At 34.6% G+C, this 20,398-nt stretch overlaps 4 protein-coding genes across 6 annotated transcripts; 3 read left to right on the forward strand and 1 right to left on the reverse strand.

Annotated features, from left to right (window-relative positions):
• The first annotated feature begins 1,742 nt into the window (after positions 1-1,742).
• Positions 1,743-3,116, forward strand: LOC112417115 (uncharacterized). Its single transcript, XM_024772046.2, has 2 exons — positions 1,743-1,875; positions 2,197-3,116. Exon 2 carries the CDS (start codon positions 2,201-2,203, stop codon positions 2,915-2,917), a length of 717 nt encoding a protein of 238 aa, XP_024627814.1. The 5' UTR covers positions 1,743-1,875; positions 2,197-2,200; the 3' UTR covers positions 2,918-3,116.
• Positions 3,117-3,694: 578 nt separating this feature from the next.
• Positions 3,695-5,278, forward strand: LOC25502266 (uncharacterized). Its single transcript, XM_013591860.2, has 2 exons — positions 3,695-3,851; positions 4,339-5,278. Exon 2 carries the CDS (start codon positions 4,343-4,345, stop codon positions 4,964-4,966), a length of 624 nt encoding a protein of 207 aa, XP_013447314.1. The 5' UTR covers positions 3,695-3,851; positions 4,339-4,342; the 3' UTR covers positions 4,967-5,278.
• A 1,194-nt stretch (positions 5,279-6,472) lies between these two features.
• On the reverse strand, positions 6,473-8,317 carry LOC11408103 (pentatricopeptide repeat-containing protein At1g77170, mitochondrial). Its single transcript, XM_003630689.4, has one exon. The coding sequence runs from the start codon at positions 8,125-8,127 to the stop codon at positions 6,784-6,786; it is 1,344 nt and encodes a 447-aa protein (XP_003630737.1). The 5' UTR covers positions 8,128-8,317; the 3' UTR covers positions 6,473-6,783.
• A 1,997-nt stretch (positions 8,318-10,314) lies between these two features.
• Positions 10,315-15,059, forward strand: LOC11413686 (protein phosphatase 1 regulatory inhibitor subunit PPP1R7 homolog). 3 transcript variants are annotated; one of them, XM_039829285.1, is made up of 7 exons: positions 10,315-10,676; positions 10,768-10,998; positions 11,082-11,228; positions 13,776-13,918; positions 14,008-14,122; positions 14,607-14,731; positions 14,842-15,059. In XM_039829285.1, exons 1-6 carry the CDS (start codon positions 10,386-10,388, stop codon positions 14,685-14,687), a joined length of 1,008 nt encoding a protein of 335 aa, XP_039685219.1. In that variant the 5' UTR covers positions 10,315-10,385; the 3' UTR covers positions 14,688-14,731; positions 14,842-15,059. The 3 variants fall into 3 exon arrangements, 2 of the variants coding, with proteins under 2 accessions (XP_039685219.1, XP_024629644.1); XR_003008153.2 differs by having other exon boundaries at positions 10,316-10,676; positions 14,607-14,754; XM_024773876.2 differs by having other exon boundaries at positions 14,607-15,059.
• Positions 15,060-20,398: the final 5,339 nt, after the last annotated feature.

Raw genomic sequence — 20,398 nt, forward strand, 5'->3', positions numbered from 1 at the left:
TTCTAAACCAATTAACATATATTTTTCTAAAACATATACATATTTCTATGATAAATAATATTTATTTCTATAACAAATCATGTATATATTTCTATAACGAATCTTATATATTTCTGAACCAAATAACATATATACATTTTTAAATCAAATAACATATATATTATATTAATAAATATATAACATATATCATAACAAAATATCACTTATCAAAATAAATCATATAAATCACACAAATAATATAAGTATATTCTAAACTCATTTAAAATAATCAAATAATTAGAGAGGGCGTTACACGTAGGAAGGTGGGTGATGGTACTGATACGTTGTTTTGGTTTCACTGGTGATGTGGAGAGGCGCCTCTTAGAGAGCAGTTTCCCAGGTTGTTTGATTTAGCTGTAGAAAAATATATTACTGTGGCTAACATGTTGTCCTTGAGGTTGGCGCGGGGTGGGGAGGGGTGGAGTCGGAGGCGGAGGTTGTGGGCGTGGGAGGAGATTGTCTTAGAGGAGTGTAGGACTTTACTGCTTGATGTTTCTCTGTTTACTGATATTTCAGATTCTTGGATTTGGCTTCCTGACCCTATAAGAGGTTATTCAGTTCGAGGTGCTTATGAGGTGTTAACAGCGACTGTCAACTCCAACACGGATAGTGCTGTGGATTTGGTTTGGCATCATCAGGTTCCTTTGAAGGTGGCGATATTTGCTTGGCGTCTCATTAGGGATCGGTTATCGACGAGATCAAATTTGGCAACAAGAGGTATCTTACAGTTAGACACTGCTCTTTGTGTCACAAGGTGTGGTTCGATTGAAACATCAGATCATTTATTTCTTTCATGCCCGTTTTTTGCGGATTTATGGGAGCAACTGCGGCTCTGGATAGGTTGTGTGGGGGGTTGACTCCAACATTATTTCTAATCACTTCGTGCAGTTCACTTGTTTGTCAGGTTTTGCCAAAGCTAGGCGATCGTTTCTTCAGTTAATCTGGCTTTTGACTACTTGGGTGATTTGGAGTGAGCGTAACAATCGTTTGTTTAAAAATGTTGTAACCGAGGCTCCTAGATTGCTTGATAAAATTAAATTGTTATCGTTAGTGTGGCTGAAAGCTAAAAATGCCACTTTTGTTTTTGGAACTCAGATGTGGTGGTCAAGTCCTTTGACTTGTTTGGGCATTGGCTAACCACCGGAGGGTTTTTCCTCTTGTTTTTGTTTCCTTGTATATTGGTAGTAGTCTTTTAAGCACACCTTTTGCTAAGAGATTGCTATTGTTTTTGGTAATATAATTTCATTTTGGCTTGTTCAAAAAAAAAATTTATTGGTGGTGTAAAAAGTTTCAATGCATGAGGTTAGGTTATTTAAAATTTGATCAACTACTTAAATGAATTTCATTTAACTTTAGGATTAATCTATGCAGTTACGCACGGATGATACCTTAAGAGGAGAGGATACCTTTGGTTATTAAAACTTGATCAATTCACACACAGCCAAACATGACATAAACATGTACATTTTAGTCAATTATAGAGTGTCATAATAAATGTTTAGTCGATAACTTGCATTTGCATGTTAAAACTTTGAAGAGTTTGCCTAATCTTTGGAAATTAGGCCCATCGTTCGTGGGTCAGCACTGATGCAATCTTCATTCAAAATATCAAATTTGCCCTTGTTGACTTCATTTGCCACTCTTGTTTGCCTCGTTGTGTGACGGACACTCTTAAGGGGTATTGTGGAAATGACAAACAAAAAAGTAACCGCTATATTGGGGAACTTCAACGACCCTGTTGTACTTTCAAAGTATATTTTTCATAATTTTTGGTCAAAGAACAAACACAAACAAGAGAGAACACCGAACACCAAGAACGAGAAGAGGAGACAAAAGGTAAACTTGCTCGCTAAGAATCCAGTCCTTCCTCTTTATTTTTTTTCCTTTGTAATAATCTTGATTTTTTATTTTTTGTTATGATAGTTAAGTAAGTGTAGTCGAACATCATATTTAGGACTATCAATGGCCAATATATTTTTCTATTTGATTTGTTGATTAACTTTCTGTCAAAAAAAAAAAAAAAAATTTGATTATTGTCCTCTCTTTTGTTGCAATTGAAAATTTATTACTTGTCAGAATCAACATGTTAAAATACTCACCTTATATGTATCTTTAGAATCCTCCGAATATTAATTTGATATGTTGAATCATATGCAGAGAAATGGAGTATCAATCTTTTGGAAGATACCAAAAACCAAAAGGGTCTAACATAAAACAGGTATTGAAGTTGATGATAGTTTTGGCTATTTGTGTCTGGTTGTTATATCAGATCAATCACACAGAAACAAAAAACTATAGCAGTCAAACCAAATTTGCTGTAGGAAGTGGAGCTAAATTTTTTGGACGGAAAGGGATAATGTCGCAATCAGATGAAAGAGCTTTTCCTGACTCAGGAAAGGTAGATTCTGTTGGAGAAGTAGCAGATGAGTTTAAGAGTGATGACAACGAAAAAGAAGTACAACTCAGGGAGCTGCAAAATGATATGCATGTTGGAATGAATGCTAAACCAAAATTCTCATTGAAGGTGAAGGACGAGGATATTGAAGAAAACGGAATTAAAGAGAAGGGAAACATCAAGATGCAGAAAAATGTGGTGGAGAGTGGCGTAAATGATGACGAGGAAACAAATGCAGTCCAAAGCTTTCGTGATGAAAATGGTGTTCCGCCTGACGTTACAGAAGAAAACTTTTCAACTTTTAGCAAAGTAAATTGGCTTAAAAAGATCAATATTTATGAAGTCGCATATGGAGAAGATAATGAAGTTGATATGAATTTGGATGAATTGATGAATTCTGCAACAGTCGATGAAGAAATTAATGCAGGAAGTACTACTAATGTTTTTACTTCAGGTTTGCAATCAAGAAATAAGTGGAGATAATTTAGGACCTAGAATTAGAGTGTCTTTTTTTTCTAAATGTAAGAACATGTATGATGTAATTATCCACAAGGAATTTTAAGGTACATATATTTATCTCAAAAGATCACTAGCTGCATGATTTGCAGCTTTCTTTGCATCGGGCCTAAAAAATTGTATAGGCTGATAAAGTAATAATATCAATGAAATTGTTATGTTTAAATCTTTCCTTTCCAATACTTTTCAGTTTTATTTTTTTACTAATTTTCTTTTCAAAACCAGTACTGGATGATTGTCAATTTGCACTCTCCATTATTGACAACATTTAGTACAGATATGTCACACGCCAATACATGTGTTATGATAATAAAAAAATAAAAAAAAAAACCAAGAATTGAGAAAACCTGATATGCTGCTGATGCAATGCTCACTGATGAGGGTAATTCCATTAGTTCAAGTGTCTAAGGTTAGGTTTGTTAATCATAAATATAAATTTTTTTAAAATATTTAAAAAATTGCAATACCCACTAAGCAACACATGACATAAACACTTTCATATTACAGAGGCATTTGAGTCGATGACTTGTATTTGCATGTTGATATTTTTAAGATTACACCTAATCTTTGGAAACTTCCCCCAAGCGTCGTGGGTCAGCACAGCAGTGATGCAATGATAATTTGAAATATCCAATTTACCCTTTTTGACTTCATTTGCATGAAGACTCTAAAAGGGTATTGTGGAGATGAAAAACAAAAAAGTAACCGCTATTTTTGGGAACTTCAACGACCCTCTTGTACTTTCCAAATACTTTATTTTTTTCTTCATGATTTTAGTCAAAAAGAATAATTTAAAACCACAAAAGAGTGAAAGACCAAACACAAACAAGAAAGGATAACTGAACAAGGAAGACAAGTAAGAAACCACTTTCTCCATTGAGAAAACGAAACAAAACAAAAGGTAAACTTGCTCATTAAGAATCCAGTTCTTGCTCCTTATTTTTCCATTGAATTTTCTTTGTAACAAGATTGTATGTTAATTTATATGCTCAGAGTAAAGATTGTGTGTCAATTTTCTTCTCCAATTTCCCATCAATCATCATAGCTACAATCGTTTCTTGAATTTTTTTATTTTTGTTATGAATTATGATAGTTAAGAGTTGTTGGAAATCATACCTGGAAATCAATATGCCAACATATTTCCCTATTGATTGGATTCTTAGTTTTCTGTCAATTTTTGTCTTGATTTTTTTTTCTTCCATGAAAGAAAAGTCTTTGTTTGACTTTTTTTTTAATCTAATTATTAACGCGCTAGTGTATATATATAGTCTTGTCGCAAATGCAAAATTTATTACTTGCCAGCCAGAATCAACATGTTAAATTACTCACTTGACTTCGTAATCCTCTGAATGTTTATTTGATCCATGCAACATGTTGAATTAATGCAGAAGAATGGAGTATCAATCTTTTGGAAGGTACCAAAAACCAAAAGGGTCTAACGTAAAACAGGTATTGAAGATGATGCTAATTTTGGCTGTTTGTGCCTGGCTGTTATATCAAATCAAGAAGACAGAAATAGAGAAATATGGCCTTCAAATCAAGCTTGTTGCTGGATGTGGAGATAAATTCTTTGGACGGAAAGGGATGCTATCACATCCCGATGAAAGAGCTTTTCCTGACTCAGGAAAGGTAGATTCTGTTGGAGAAGTAACAAATGAGTTTAAAAGTAATGACAAAGAAAAAGAAGTACAACTTGGAGTTGAAGAGAAGGGAAACAAGATGCAGAAAAATGAGGTGGAGAGTGCTGCAAATACTGGTGTAATAGATGAGGTCCAAAGCTTTCATGATGAAAATGGTGTTCCGCCTGACGGTGGTGAAGAAAACTTGTCAACTTTTACAATAGTAAATTGGCTTAAAAAGATCAGTATTTATGAAGTCACGTATGGAGAAGATAATGATGTTGAAATGAATTTGGAAGGATCGATGAATGTTACAACAGCCGAAGAAGAAACCAATACAGGAACTACTGCTCATGTTGATACTTCAGGTTTGCTATCAAGAAATAGGTGGAGATAATATCGTTTTTTTTTTTTTAGATTTTAAATTAGTTTATCATCATTGTAAACAAAAAGCTGTAGTCTTGTAGATGCCAGCTACCATGACAAAAGAAATAAGTCCTAAGGAGGTTTAGGTCTAGGATTAGAGGATCTATTTTTTTTGAACATGTATGATGTAATTAACCAGAGGGAATTTTAAGGTACAGATCTTTTTCTCAGAGATCACTAGCTGCACAATTTGCCGGTGGCTTTCATTTATATATGCAGCTTTCTTTGTCTTGGACTTGAAAGATTCTATAGGCTAATATCAATGTAGTTGTTACATTTGACATTTCTCCTTTCCAATAATTTTCACCTTTGTTGATGTAGCTTAACTTTCATAGCTATCCAGTGTTTGCATATCATAGTATTAGGCTATTAGCATAAGATGATTGTCAATTAGCAGATCTTATAACTTGCATATCATAGGATATGTCAGCACGGTAATGCCGGTGTTGCTATAATATGCTGCATATAAGCAAAACGGTACAAATATATGCATTTAGAAGTGCAATTATAACTGAGCAAACAGTCAAAGCCGGATGTTTTGTTTCAAGTTTCAACCACAAGTATCGAGTTCCATAACAAGAAAAAAACCAAGTATTGAGCAAAACCTGATATGCTGATGCAATCTCATTGATGAGGGTGATACACTTTCATTTCCTTTCAGGTAACAGGAAATACTCTTTTTTGTACACTGGAATTGTGTTTATAAGCCAGGGCGTCATACTTCATAATGATAATCAGATAAACACACAATTGGCTTAGGTAAAATCTTTTTGTTCATTCAATAATAATCGAAAAATCTGAGAGAAAGACAAACTGAACAGGGACACTTTAAATTCATTCAGCTTTAAATTTTGGTACGGTTGAACATCCCAATGCCTATGCAGCAATACTTCCTCCTTCAGTATGCAGTAGGACTCTAAAAAATGAGAGCCTAATGATTGAATTGATTTGAAGTTTTAATGAAATTGAAGGAACAAGATAAAGCCAAAATCCTCTATCTTGGCAGCTTTGAATTCCAGAAGAAAATTCAAGAATTTTGCTTCAGGCACAATAAATCACTCACATGGAGATAAAGTTTTGGGCTAAAGGAAAAATTAATCGGGCTTAGTGTTCTGTTTTCGAACCTCCCAGGTACCTGCCATGCGATTTCCACATCTTATACCTATTCTCCTATATCACTTCTCAGGTAATAGAAGTTAGAGAACTCCAATTTTAACCCCCATAAAATGACCTCAGTACAAAAATTTCAGACAGAAAATTAAAATTTAGCCTACGGAGTACTAAGTTCCTGAGATAAAAAGTCAGTACTCAGTACATCAAGTGGCAAATAAAAGAGGAAATAGCATAAGGAAAAACATTCAATTACAACTATGTTGAACTGTAATTGTTGTCCGGTAAAAGCATCATTTCCTTACATCATAAGCCTGAATGCTGTATATCTATAAATTCATGGTTTTGTAACAAGCAAATCATAATCTGATTCTGAATTCTTTGTCACTAGATTTAAACATTTCCTTACAAAATCATAAAATTTAAAGGAGTGCTTATTCTTTAATTAGAGAAGCTAATTTACAAATCATATTCCCCTACTTTCTTATAAGCTACTTGAACCTAACTTCAGTCTTCAACTCTTATCCAAAAATATTGATTTTGGAAATATATTCTGTTTATGGAGTGTATATATAGCTGAATAGCAACATTGTAAGTCAGGATCGATATATATGCATAAAATACAATTGATTGTAAAATACCGAATGCTAAAATAAATTATTATTGAATCTTCATTCTTCAATCTGAATTTGTTGTGATGCTATAGGCAGGAATCTTAGCAAGCCTTCCTTCTTTCATAAAGGATCTTATTCTCTCCACCTCCTTCCACAAGCCTTTATTGGCATAGATATTTGACAATACCACGTAAACCCCTTCATTCCAAGGTTCCAATGCTTGCAAATTCTCAGCTACCCACTCTGCCATATCCACGTTTCCATGTTTCTCACATGCACCCATCAAACACCCCCATACTACTGAATTTGGCTTCATAGGCATCTCCTCCACCATTCTCCTGGCATCGTCAAACAATCCCGCCCGACCTAGCAAATCTACCATGCATCCATAATGCTGCAGTTGAGGTGTTATGCCATAAATATTCTTCATCATATCAAAGTAAAATCTTCCTTCTTGAACAGTCCCTCCATGCACACAAGCACTAAGTACTCCTATAAAAGTCACATAATTAGGCTTCACACCCGACTCCCTCATACAATGAAAGCAACCAAGTGCCTCCTTTGCATGTCCATGCATTGCATAACCCACAATCATAGAAGTCCACGATGACACATTCCTATCCTCCATCGTCGCAAATACTTCGTAAGCCAAGTCCATCCTCCCACACTTTCCATACATGTCAATCAGTGAATTCGACATCAAAATGACAGTCCATTCATTAGTTTTCGCCTGAAAAACATATTTATGCAATTGAAGCGCCAGGTACAAATCACCAATACTTCCACAAGCAGACATGACACTAACCATGGTAATCCCATCCGGTTCAAATCCATGCCTCTTCATATCAACAAACACAACAATAGCATCCATAGCAAGTCCACCTTGTGAAAGCCCACTTATTAAAGCATTCCAAGAACCAAGCTTTGGTTCATGATTTTCATCAAACACCTTATGTGCACTATCAAAATCACCAGCTTTACAATACAAATTAATAAACCCAGATTCACAATACTCATTGGATTGTAGTCCAAGCTTAATACCATATGAATGAACCTGTTGTCCAAGCTGAATGGCAAAAGATTGTGACACAGCTTTGAGGACAATGGGAAGAGTGTAACGGTCGGGTAAAACCCCGGCACGCAACATGGAAACATAGATACGAAGCGCATTTTGAGGTGATTCTAGTCTAGTGTAAGATCTTATGATATTGTTCCAGTTGAAAGAAGCAGGATTGGATTCAAGAAAGCGAGTTAGAAGAATGTGAGCGTATATTTGGTTCAGGTCGCGTATACGAGTAGTGTTAGACAACAATGTAGCTATCACTGTAACTGGGTCATTTCCACTCGTAATGGAGTGTTGGGGAACGGAACAGAAACAACGACGCCATGTGAGGAAGAAGCGGGACATGAGCCAACGTTGGTTGCTTCAATCATCGACTCACCGCCGGTGGCATGACATGTGACAATCACCACTCCCTCTTTTAGACAGTTTAAGGAGCAATTTATCAATTTATGCATTTTCTTAATTTCCCATTCTTACCTATTTTTCGATAAAACTAATTAACATTCTCTAATTAGATTTTTATTTTGTTACAAGGCTAAGAAAAAAACGACAAAAAGAGAAAAAAAAGAAAGCCTAGAAGAAAATTCCCATGGCGTCGTTTTTGATCAAAGGGAGAAAGTCGCTTGGAGGAGAAATATGAGTAGAATATTCCTCATTCGAGGTGGTTCCAAGCTTAGCCAAGAAGTCAGCACATTGGTTTTCCTATAATAATGGTTTAATGAAAAGTTGAAATTCTTTAAATAAAATGAGTAGCATTGTTAAAATTTTATGTGCAAAGAAAAAAAAAGTTTTAATAGAAAAAATAAAAGACTTGGTGAATATTAAAAAAAAAAAAAAAATAGTGGAAGACACAACGGTAAAGACATACTCTATGTGAAAAAAATAGAAATGTGAATTTGCTTGAGAGATGAAGAATAACTATTGTTTGTTATGTAAGAAAGATATCACGTTAATTTTTATTTTTTTTTGAACAACACGTTAAATTTATTGAAAAGAGATAATTTGTACAAAAAAGCGATTTTTTTGGTGGATTAAAATTAGAGTATAATAGAAGAAAAAAACGATTTTCTCAGTGGCAATTTTTTTAAAATCAATCAATTTGGTCTTTGAAAATTTTCTGAAAATCAATCAATTTGGTCCCTGCTTGCGTGACATCAGACGTGGTAAGCTTTGTAAGAGGTTAACGGTAGATGTCACCCGTTAACAGACCAACTTAACGGAGAGACTGATTTGATTGACATTTTGTAAATTCGAGGACTAAATAGATATTTCGCAAAATTTAGGGTCGAATTTAGCTGATTTTTGAAAATTTAAGGACGAATTTGAGGTATTAGTCAAAAAAACGAGGTATTGACACCAAAAATAATTGAAAATAGAGAATGAAAATAATAACACGACCATGAGAGAAAGTTATATAAAAAATGGTTGTTAATTTTTTTTTTTTTAAGGATGCTTGTTAAAATCTTAGAGAATTGTTGTTCTCACATTACATAAGGCTGTGCCACACGAGTAAATGACGTTTTTACCCCCTCGGCAACTTCCGAGGTATTTGAAATCCAGCTGCAGTTAACTGCCGAGGAAAACTTCGGTAGTTAACTGCCGAGGAAATGTTTGACTGTTTGGCAATTTTATTCTTTGAGAATATTCCGCGGTCTTTATCATTTTTCATTGATTTTTCTTAATAATTCGTTTTTAATTTTATTAATTTGTCTTCCTTATTTATTTTAATTGTATTACTCCTTTGATCTTCTTCTTTCTTGGTTTTAACTGCTTTGATCTTCAACAATAGTGAATATTTTATTTCCAAAGAACTTTCACGGAATTTTCTTCTTTTATTTCCTTTTTACGAAAATATTCACAATTATTTTAATTGTATTACTCATTTGATCTTCTTCTTTTTTCCAAAGAACTTTCACGGAATTTTCTTCTTTTATTTCCTTTTTCTTTGTTTTAGGCTTTACATTTAAGTCCTCAAAAAACATTTCAATAAGTGTAAAAATTAAGTATTTGAATATTGTTTTGCAAATTACTTAAATAAAAAAAAATCTTTGTGCACATTTATTTTAATGTAGAAAATATAACAACATATTATACCTTAAAAAAAAATCGTTGTGCACAATTATTTTAACGAATTTTTTTATTATTATTTGTATTTAAGTAATGTGCAAAACAATATTCAAATGCTTAATTTTTACACTGATTTAAATGTTATTCTTATTAAGATATATACGCATAAGTATAATACTGCAATTGTTTGAAACACACCAAAATAATGATTGAAACAATCAAAATCAATAAATATTAATAATGACAAAATATGATTTTTGTCAAAAAAAAAAACAGGTTTGTTATCAATGACAATTTATGGATTTTGTAAAAAAAAAAAGTTTGAGGTTTCTCGGCTTGCAGCCGATTTCCACAAACTTTTAACTGTCAAAGGACATTTCAGTAAATTACGCCAAACTAAATGTGTCAAGCAAATCTTAAATATGGCTAAATACTAACTAAATAGGATATTGAAGCTTAAAAAAATTATTTTTTTGTCAAGAGAAACAAAAATTAATTTTCATTTTGTAACAATAATAATCTGGGAGAGTGAGTGTATGGAGAAGGTAGTGACAATGGAATCATCAACAACAACAACGGCTACTGATCTAGAAGACGACGAATCATCAACCCTATTGGATCTCACCAGTTACCAGCTTCACGATCTCGACTCAGTCGAATTACCTTCTAACCTCACCGAGTTAGACCTCACCGCCAATCGTTTATCCACTCTCGACCCTCGCATCGCCCAACTCTCCGATCTCAAAAATCTCTCTCTCCGTCAAAACCTAATCACCGACGCCGCCGTTGTTCCTCTCTCTTCCTGGAACACCCTCTCTTCTCTCGAGGTACTTTCCCTCTCTCTTCTCTTAGGTTCTGTTTGGATGCGTTTGAATTGCTGAAATGAAACGTGTTTTTTTGTTTGTTTTGATGATTCAGGAATTGGTGTTGCGTGATAATCAATTAAAGAATATTCCTGATGTAAGCATATTTAAGAAGCTTTTGGTTTTTGATGTGTCTTTCAACGAAATCGCTTCGTTACATGGTGTGTCTAGGGTTTGCAACACGCTCAAAGAGCTTTATGTGTCAAAAAATGAAGTTACCAAAATTGAGGAGATTGAACATTTTCATCAATTGCAGATTTTGGAACTCGGATCCAACAAATTACGGGTTAGTTAATGTTATGGCGTTAATTAACTGTGTCTATCCTTTTGCTATTGTATTTATAATGTTGAGTTTTTTTTTTTTTTTAGGTGATGGAGAATTTGCAGACCCTGGTGAATTTGCAAGAGTTATGGCTTGGACGTAATCGAATTAAAGTTGTGAATCTATGTGGTTTGAAATGCATTAAGAAGATTAGTTTGCAAAGCAATCGTCTTACTTCGATGATAGGATTTGAGGTATGCTGAGTTTTTACTTGCTTTATTACATTTAAGAATTGAATAAGTAGGAAAACAAATTCAAATTACCATTGGCTAAATATGGAGGTAGAAAAAACAGATTGACATCTTTAAAATAATTATATAGCTACAACAGTTTACTTCAATTCAATCATGTAAAATCATTTACCCTGTATTATATGGAGAATTTCAAAATTATTGGAAGTTGTGAATACAGGGAATAGGGATATTATTGAATTTCGTTTATTCAATTACTTTCACTTGTAAAATTATTTGTTTGGAGGAATATATGCTTGCGATTATATTTATTGTATGAAAAGCTACTGGAATTTAAATTATACTAGCTTATAAACTGCGGTGATAACATGAGCTTTAAATTAATCCAAACCGTCCTTCAAAAAAAAATTAATCCAAACCGGTTAACCCCTTTGAATCTAAACATGAACATATGGGAAAAATTTGGAAGCCAAGCACTGCCAGTGCTAACTAATGTGAATCCAAATTTGTCGTGGTCCTCAAGTTCATATCAATCTCAACTATAAGGACTGGTAAAAGTTGAGGTATGAAATTGTAGGCAAATCTACATCTCATTCCTGCTATATATAATTACTATTTACCACCACTTAGAAAATATGCAGTGAAAGTATTAGAACCACCAAACCCACAATGTGGGGATTTATTAAAGAAAAATAAAGAGGGAAGAAAGGAAATGCTGATGTGGCACAGGGTGAGGACTGCGTGTGTTATCCAACTTAGGGGAGTCAGCAGTTATATAGGGACTGAATAGAGAGCGAGAAGGGGGATCATTGCGGAAATTTCAATTTCAACCTTTTTAAGGTTTGGGCAGAGAAATACCTTTCTCTGAAGGAGCTTTGCTCTATGGGTAGTTAGGGATCTTCTTTCCTACTGCATTGTCCTTTTTTATACTATGTGCGTTGTTGTCTCTGTTGTCAAAGCGGAAACGCGGCGCGACGCGGCCACCCCAAAAATTGACGCGGCACGGTATGCGGGCGCGACGCGGGCGCTTTTACATGACGCGGACACTAATATATTTAATACTAAAATACTATAATGTTGAAAAAGAAATACTAAAACAACTTAAATATTACTCAATTCATAATTTGAAATAAAACATGTCCTAGGCAAAACATAAGAACATACTTGCAAGAAATACTAATAAAATTCAAGGTAAACACTTTAAGCCTCTAAAGCTTAAAGTAACAAAAGTACTAACATGAAATAAAACTTCGAATTCAATAATCATGAAAATCTTCATCATAACTTCCACTTCCACCATCATTCATGTGCTCTGCTTCATCCTCTTTCTCTTCATTTTCTTCCTCTTCATCCTCTTTTTCTTCATCCCCCCAATCAGTAATAAACTCAGGATCATATTCGTCAACTACTACCACTTTCTTTCCTTTTCCTTTAGAAACTTGTTCCCCTTGCTTTCCCCTTTCCCCTTGATATATACAAAAATTGGAATTAAAAAAGAACAAAAACAAAAACAAAAAAAGATGAAAAAGATTGAACAAAAACGGAAAAAAAAAAAAAAATAGAAAGAAAGAAAGATGGATGGAAGAACAAACCTAATAGAGGTGAAGAGATGAGCAGCTGAGATATGATGGATGAGGTGAAAGATCTGAGCAGCTGAGAGATGAAGTGAAGAGATGATGGAATGAAGTGAAGAGATGAAGTGCAGCTGAGATAGTGTTGTACGATTGAATTGGGAGAAGAGGAGAAGAACTTTGTGATGTACGATTGAATTGGAAGAAGCGGCTGCTTTCTGTGCTGTGCGATGGATGGAATGAAGTGAAGAAATAGGGCTTTGAAAATTACAAAATTAACCCTTCTAATGTCACTTAAGTGAGGGGTAATTCTGTAATTTCGCTTCGACCCGAAAACGCGCCGCGTTAGACCCACTCCCGCTCCACGAAAAGCGGCCGCGAAACCCGGTTTTCAGCCGCTTTTGCCTAACGCGCGATGCGGTCGTGTTCTGACGCGCTAGGCTGTTTTCAGCCGCTCCGCGCCGCGTTAGGCCGCTATTGACAACAGAGGTTGTTGTGACGCAGGCACGTGACAGAAAGAAAAATACACCGCTGAGAGTTAAAAGAGTCATCATTCTGATGATGCAGACAGAGATAGAGAGATGCAATACACGAGCAAGAGGAAAAAAAAGTGATTTAAAGGAACAGTCTGATGAAGTATATTACCAATTCTACCCATTGAAAGATCATTTAACATTTCCAATTTGTGTGAGTGATAAATACTTGATAATTATACTTTGGAATATGAAATTCTTGAACCAAATATCCAAGCAAGAAATAAATCACCATTCTGTTGAGGAAATATTTCAAGTCCTCTTAAAACTTACAGTCCTCTCATAAAATTCATCATTCTGACACACATTTCCAGAAAATAGCCATTCATCAATTGAAATTAGAGATTGCTATCAATTTGAACTTATTGGTAAATAGGGCTAGGGGTTTGTGCAAATTTTCATTTCATATTAATTTCATTTATAGCTGATAAATTTTTGGCATACAGGGTTGCATAGCTCTAGAAGAACTATACTTGAGCCACAATGGTATCACAAAAATGGAAGGCTTGTCATCTTTAGCCAATCTCCGGGTTTTAGATGTATCATCAAATAAGCTAACCTCTGTGGATGACATTCATAACCTAACACAGTATGTTTATTCCTCTATTTCCCTCATTATAAATAAACATTTTCCGGCCTTGAGTTGATAATTTCATTGTCTCGTTCAATCTATTGCAGATTAGAAGATTTGTGGCTTAATGACAACCAAATAGAATCACTCGAAGGATTTGCTGAGGCTGTCGCTGGTTCAAGAGAGAAGCTTACCACAATCTACCTAGAAAATAACCTTTGTGTACGGATTTTATTTTGCCTTTTGGTGGAATTTTCATCAGTTTCAACTGAGTTTTTTATTTTATTTTAGAAAGTTTCCACTATCAGTTGATCTAGTTAGGGAATTTTTAGCCATGAAGTGTGCATAATCTTGCACTGTCATTCATTTAAAGCATATTAGTCCCCATTATCACTAGCTACGAGGTCGATGGCAAACTGTTTTTTTCCCTTCATCTTTCTGCTTATCATGAATATGGTTTTTCTCAATGCAAAGCGGCACTCCTTAACTATTACGCCCGGGGTCTCGCTGGAGAAATAAATGTTTTTTTAATAGATAATAAATTACGGTTTTGTAGTGGAGTCTTGTTTGTTTAAATGTTGTATACTATATTGGTTGATTCTGTTCATAACATGCCTAAATTATCACGATGATGTTCATTCTTAAATATTCTTCAGTTACTTGATGTATTTCCTTTGAGAACTAATCCAGACTCTCTTTCCTGCAGGCTAAGTCACCCAACTATACTGCCATCTTAAGGGAAGTCTTTCCCAACATTCAACAAATCGATTCTGATGTATTTTCTTAAAAGTATCTTGGCTCCATCTTTTCTGATAAAACAATAGCTTTGAAGTATTGACTTTTCATATCTATTTGTAAGTTTTATATAGATCTTTGCACGCTTTAATCTCTGTTTTAGGTTGCACTTCAATTAATTTCTGCAAAATCTGCCATGCATGCAGATTTCATTTTGGGAGAGCAATGAAGGGATGTGATTATAAAACCACCGGAGAATATTATGTGGTCTAACCATTGCTTACCAATCCAATGAATATATATACTTGTTGCATGTTTCTTGTTTTGTAGCCAACACTATGTATTAATTATGTCCTATCGGCAACCAATTTTTGAAGTAAGCCATTCTTGTGCTGTCTTAATGCTATTTGCTCTTGCTCTTTAATTTATCCCATATCCATCACGTTTTTCAGTAATAAACCTGAAGATTAATGGTATGTTAACCAAAGACTAAGTTGAGGTGGGTTTCATACCTTCTTTCTTCTTTCCTAAACTGAAAAAAAAGCACAGATAAATCTTACTCTTTCAATTTTCTTTGCTGTCCTTGTTTTTATGCAAACAATGGGGAGTATAAATTTTGTTACCAAAAACATTTTGCGGAGTATTTTTTTTTTTTTTTTGAAGAAGCATTTTGCCCAGTATTATCTTGGTAGAAGAAACAATAAGGTGAAAATGAATATATATATCATGCATGTTGGTGAGAACTCTGTTATTGTAAGAAACGATAATTATTAACGACAACCGTGTAAGTAATATCGCTTGTGTTTGTCCTCCTTTTACGACTTACAGTACGAATTATTTAATATTTTAGTTTTTGCATTTTCAAAAGTGACGATTATATTCACATAAAAAGTGGACGATGATTAAAATCTCTAATTTTATAGAAAAAAGAGTTAAAATGATGAAAGAAGATATCACCACCATTCTAGTATTTTTAAAAAAATCACATGGAATTCATTCACTGCTGGAATCGTTATCAAGACGTTTGAATTAAGGTTGTTAAAAAAAAACTAAATATACTTTTTATTAGTTAGTTAGTTAGTTATGACTTAATTGGAGTTTGATATTATTAGTATTAGTTGGATAGTTAAGATTAGTTAAAGTTAGTTACTCCGTTAGTGTAGTTGAACTTTAAAAATAGGACTTTCATGTACACAAACCCCTGTATTTTATCAATCATTATGCTTTCTGATGAGCTTTTATGCAATGAATATAGTTATGTTGTTTCTCTCTCTCTCTAATGTATGATCCTATGATTCTTCAAACAAAAATGATAAACAAACACAAAAAATCAAACACAAATACGACATCATATACCGTATTCCACTGTTTAATAATACCTTTTTTTTTTATTATTATTTTTCTTTCACGCTCACTCTCTTCCTCTCTCTGTTATTCTCTCATCTTCCTGTTCCTTTATTTTCTTTTTCTTATTTTTTCTTACTCTCTCATGTTTCCTTTGTCTCCCTCCATTCACTGTTGTTTCTCTCTCATCTCATCTCACACCACTACCATTTTCCATTCCGGCAATGGCGACCATCAGCTTTCAACTCCCCGGATCTTGAACCCAAAAGGTGCAACAGCCGACGAACCCAAAAATCGCAAATCTTGAACCACAAAAGCGCAACAACTCAGCGGCCGGCGAGAAAGAGAAGAAGATGGTCGTGGTCGGTGTGCGGTCGACGTGAGGGAGGAGAGGACAATGGCAGTTGACGGAGGGGGAGACCTGGACAGTTGAGATGGGGAATTATTGAGTTGAAAACGGTGGTGGTGTTGGTCTGAGATGAGAGAAAAATGGTGGTGGGAGGGAGAATGAGTTCTGCAAACGGGAAGAAAGGAAGAAGGGAGGTGTGGTGGATTTTACAACAATGCCCCTTCTTTAAGGCTGAAAAGTCTAAAATGTCCATGGTGTCTATTTTGTGTTAAGAAAAGTGTGTTCACTTATCATTGCTGTTCTTCAAATTTAGATAAAAAAAAAACGATTATTGCATTTACATGACAAAACCTTGCCTTATATGATGCGTAAAATTTTATATGAATAGTTCATATGTAATAAACTTTCAATCTAATAGTAGATTTTACAAAATTTGTATTCGTTAAAACATTATTGAGTGGCATACCATTATTTTTATTTTTATTTTAAGAAACAAAAATGGAATATATTACTATGAACACTGTAATTGTTGAAGCACAAGACGTGTCATAACAATTACGAAAAGATCACAACCCTGTCAAAATTACATCAAAGATAATCGATGCTCATACATAAAAGCGGACTCGACCACCAACCATGTGTACCAAAAATAAAGACTATGTTACTAGCTTTCAAACACCACAAGGTATGTGATTTTACTTTATCTAGCAATAGTGGTATAGAACTTTGACGGTTCTGAAATAACATGTCATTCCGTTCATTCCATAACACCGAAACACACTGAAGCCAAATTAAATGAAATAAGGAACGACGAGATTTCAAGCCACCTGCATATTCAATAAATTGCACAAAATGATCTGAGATAGCATGAGAATCTACCCCTTCGACACCAAGCCAAGCCCGCACCATAGACCACAATGCACCAAAAATTGGACAAGACAAAAACAAATGATTCACATCTTCAACCTGCCCACAACCCGTTACACAAAACCGAGCTTCCACAGATAGAATCTCACGTTCTACCAAATTTGTTTTAGTAGGCAAACGATCCTTCAACAGTCGCCAAGTAAGGATAGAAACTTTTAAAGGAACCTGTTTATGCCAGATGAACTCCATATTTTGATGAACATGAGGTTGTTCAATATGTGATGTCAACATGTCATATACACCACGAACAGTATAACCTTTAATATGATCCGGCAACCACAACCACCTGTCTGATTCTGTTTCCTGCAAAGAGACTGTTAGTAATAAATCCATACACTCTACTACCAGGTCCTCCTTCCATACCCATAAACGACGACGCCACTGCCATGCCCCCCACCATCCTCCACCCCCAACAAGAACATGTTCCTCACCATAATTACTTTATTGACAGCTAAATCATATAGCCGTCTAAAACGCACACACAACGGAACACTACCACACCAACAGTCTGGCCAAAAATCGGTATCGGCTCCATCCCCTACCCTCCTCCTAACACAACCTGCAAACCAGCCCTCCCCACCCTCGCCTATCCCATCTCTAATCCTAACTATCTCCCTCCACCACGAAGAACAACTCCGGCCCCCATCCGCCACACCATACCTAGCCATCAACACCCTACACCACAAACCACCCATATCATCTAACAACCGCCAACACCATTTCCCCAGTAGGGAAATGTTAAACTCTCTCAACCTCCTAACACCCAACCTCCATACTCCCTCCTCAAACACAAAAACTCCAACCAAATAAAAAGATACGGTTAATTTTACTACTCGATAAATTAAACTGTAGACATCACCTGAAATAAAAAAAGATACTTAAGCTATAGACATATATTTTCAAACTCACGATCAAATCGAAATTTATATCCTAGATTCTAGGTACTCGATCATTATCGTAATGGTACGCCAATTACCAATTTTTTTTCAACTGCCATGCATACGTTGCCATTTATTTGTCGGTAGGCTAAGATTTCCAAAAGAGAAGTGATTTTCAAACATCGCACATTTTAGTTTTAGTGTGTATTTTTTCTTTTTCCATAGATTCATTCCATTAAAGATAATCATATTTGAGACACCATTAATCACTAAAAGCAGACATTCATAATAAAAATTGAAACTTTGATCTACACATTGTGAGTTTAGTCTCTTTGCTTAACCAACCCTTGTTGGTAATTTTATCATGTATTTTTTCAAACCTTGTTGGCAGTTTTACTACCACATTTGCCAGTTTCCTAAGAAATCATTTGGTTGCAAAATTCACTCTTCAACCATGTAGTTCTTGGTTCGAGACTTGACACATATTATGTTTGTAATTTGACGTACAAGTAAGAAAATGATTCCAAAATGATGCTCTCGTATTTTGTATTCATTCAGTTACATCACCATCTATCTCGCAAATTGTAGTCCATGACTTGTTTAATAAGGGACCGCACTCCTGTCTCTTTTCCTAGTTTCAAACATGTGTCATATTACATACCATTACAATACGTGATTTTGGCCACACATGCCATTTTAAGTAAATCATTATTGCTTTTTTTTGTCAACAATAAATTATGGTACTTTCTTTTCAAGGGTCACTCACAACTGGGCTTTGGCCCATTAAGTAGAATAGGGCCCACTAGGTCCAGTTCCTCTCGTTCTCATCGACAAACAATTTTGGAAAAGCCGCAAAAATTGAAAAACTAAAATTTGAGATGAATACAAAAAGTGGTCTTCTAAAAGTTATACATTGATTTGTTTGTGATGCGAAAGAACATATAATCCAGAGGTGGTGTTCGTTGATGGCTAAATACAACAAAAGGTGCTGAATCCAGTCTACAACCAAAAAGGAAAAGGTTGGATCCGGGGGATAAATTATATGTAATAGATTATTATATAAAAAAAAATAAGTACACAATATGTAATTTGTGTGAAGTAGTGGTGTGAATTTAATTTGAACAGATAATTTTAGATTAATAATTACTATAATGTTTTGGTATTTTTTTTTTTAATAAATGTTAAATTTTACGATTGCATTTTTGTTATTGACGGACCCAAGACGTGAACCTTCGACACATGCCTAAAGTACACTGAGGTTTGAATACATTGAGTGAGGTCCAACTCATACGGCCTTAGATTCTTTCTACCATGTAACACCTCGACACGGCTACTTCCGGATCTTCATCATTCCTTATCGCCTTTAACGGCTAGTGATTGTCGTGGAGTTGAACATTGATGATTGTCGTCTGTAACGAACATGTTATCACTCTCCAATGGCTCCTTATCGATGATGCCTATAAAATACTTCCTTCATCCCAAATGCAACATACACAACTTCTACAACTTTCAATTTTTGTTTTCATACTAACTTGAGCGCTAGGGTGTTTACAAGTACCTTTAACTTCTCGATGACAATTATTCAATACCGGCTAACTCATCTCGATCACTTAAAGATCAAATTTTATTTGGAAATTACATTTTATGAGTGTGAAATTAGTCTTGTAAAGAAATTCAAGGATGAGGAGAACGTTGAAAATTGAGTAGGCAGTCTGATAGTGATAAAGAGAGTGCACATGGTGTGACCTTATCAGTGCCGACAGCCGCTGTTTATTACTCACACGGTGTTTCACCGGCCTCTGTCTGTCATCCTATTCCAATATTTCTTGATTCATCTCTCATTAAAATTTCAACAATAAAATTTAACTGCTAGATCGAAGAGCGAATATTCTTTTTAAAACTAAAGTATAATTTCTTTGTATATTTTTTTCTTTGAAGTATATCTTTTTTACTAAAGTAAAATGTTTTTAAATGAAAAACAAGAAAAAGAGTCAAAAAGTGTAATTCCATTAATCATCACGGTGCCACAATAGTCTTGATAGATATGCTATGCATAGTACTACTTATGTTTTACTCATTGCTTGATTAATTTTCCTTTTTTTACTCATTGCTAGATTAATCTTAAGCATCATTAATAATAGTAGGCTTAAATGTTATTTTGGTCCCTTAACTATTTAATTGATATCGCTTTGGTCTCTTAACTAAAAAAAGATTGTTTGAATACTTTAAGTTTTTTTTTTGTCTCGTTTTGGTCTCTTCTGTTAG

This window comes from Medicago truncatula, chromosome 8 (genome assembly GCF_003473485.1).
Source record: "Medicago truncatula cultivar Jemalong A17 chromosome 8, MtrunA17r5.0-ANR, whole genome shotgun sequence".
NCBI lineage: Eukaryota > Viridiplantae > Streptophyta > Magnoliopsida > Fabales > Fabaceae > Medicago > Medicago truncatula.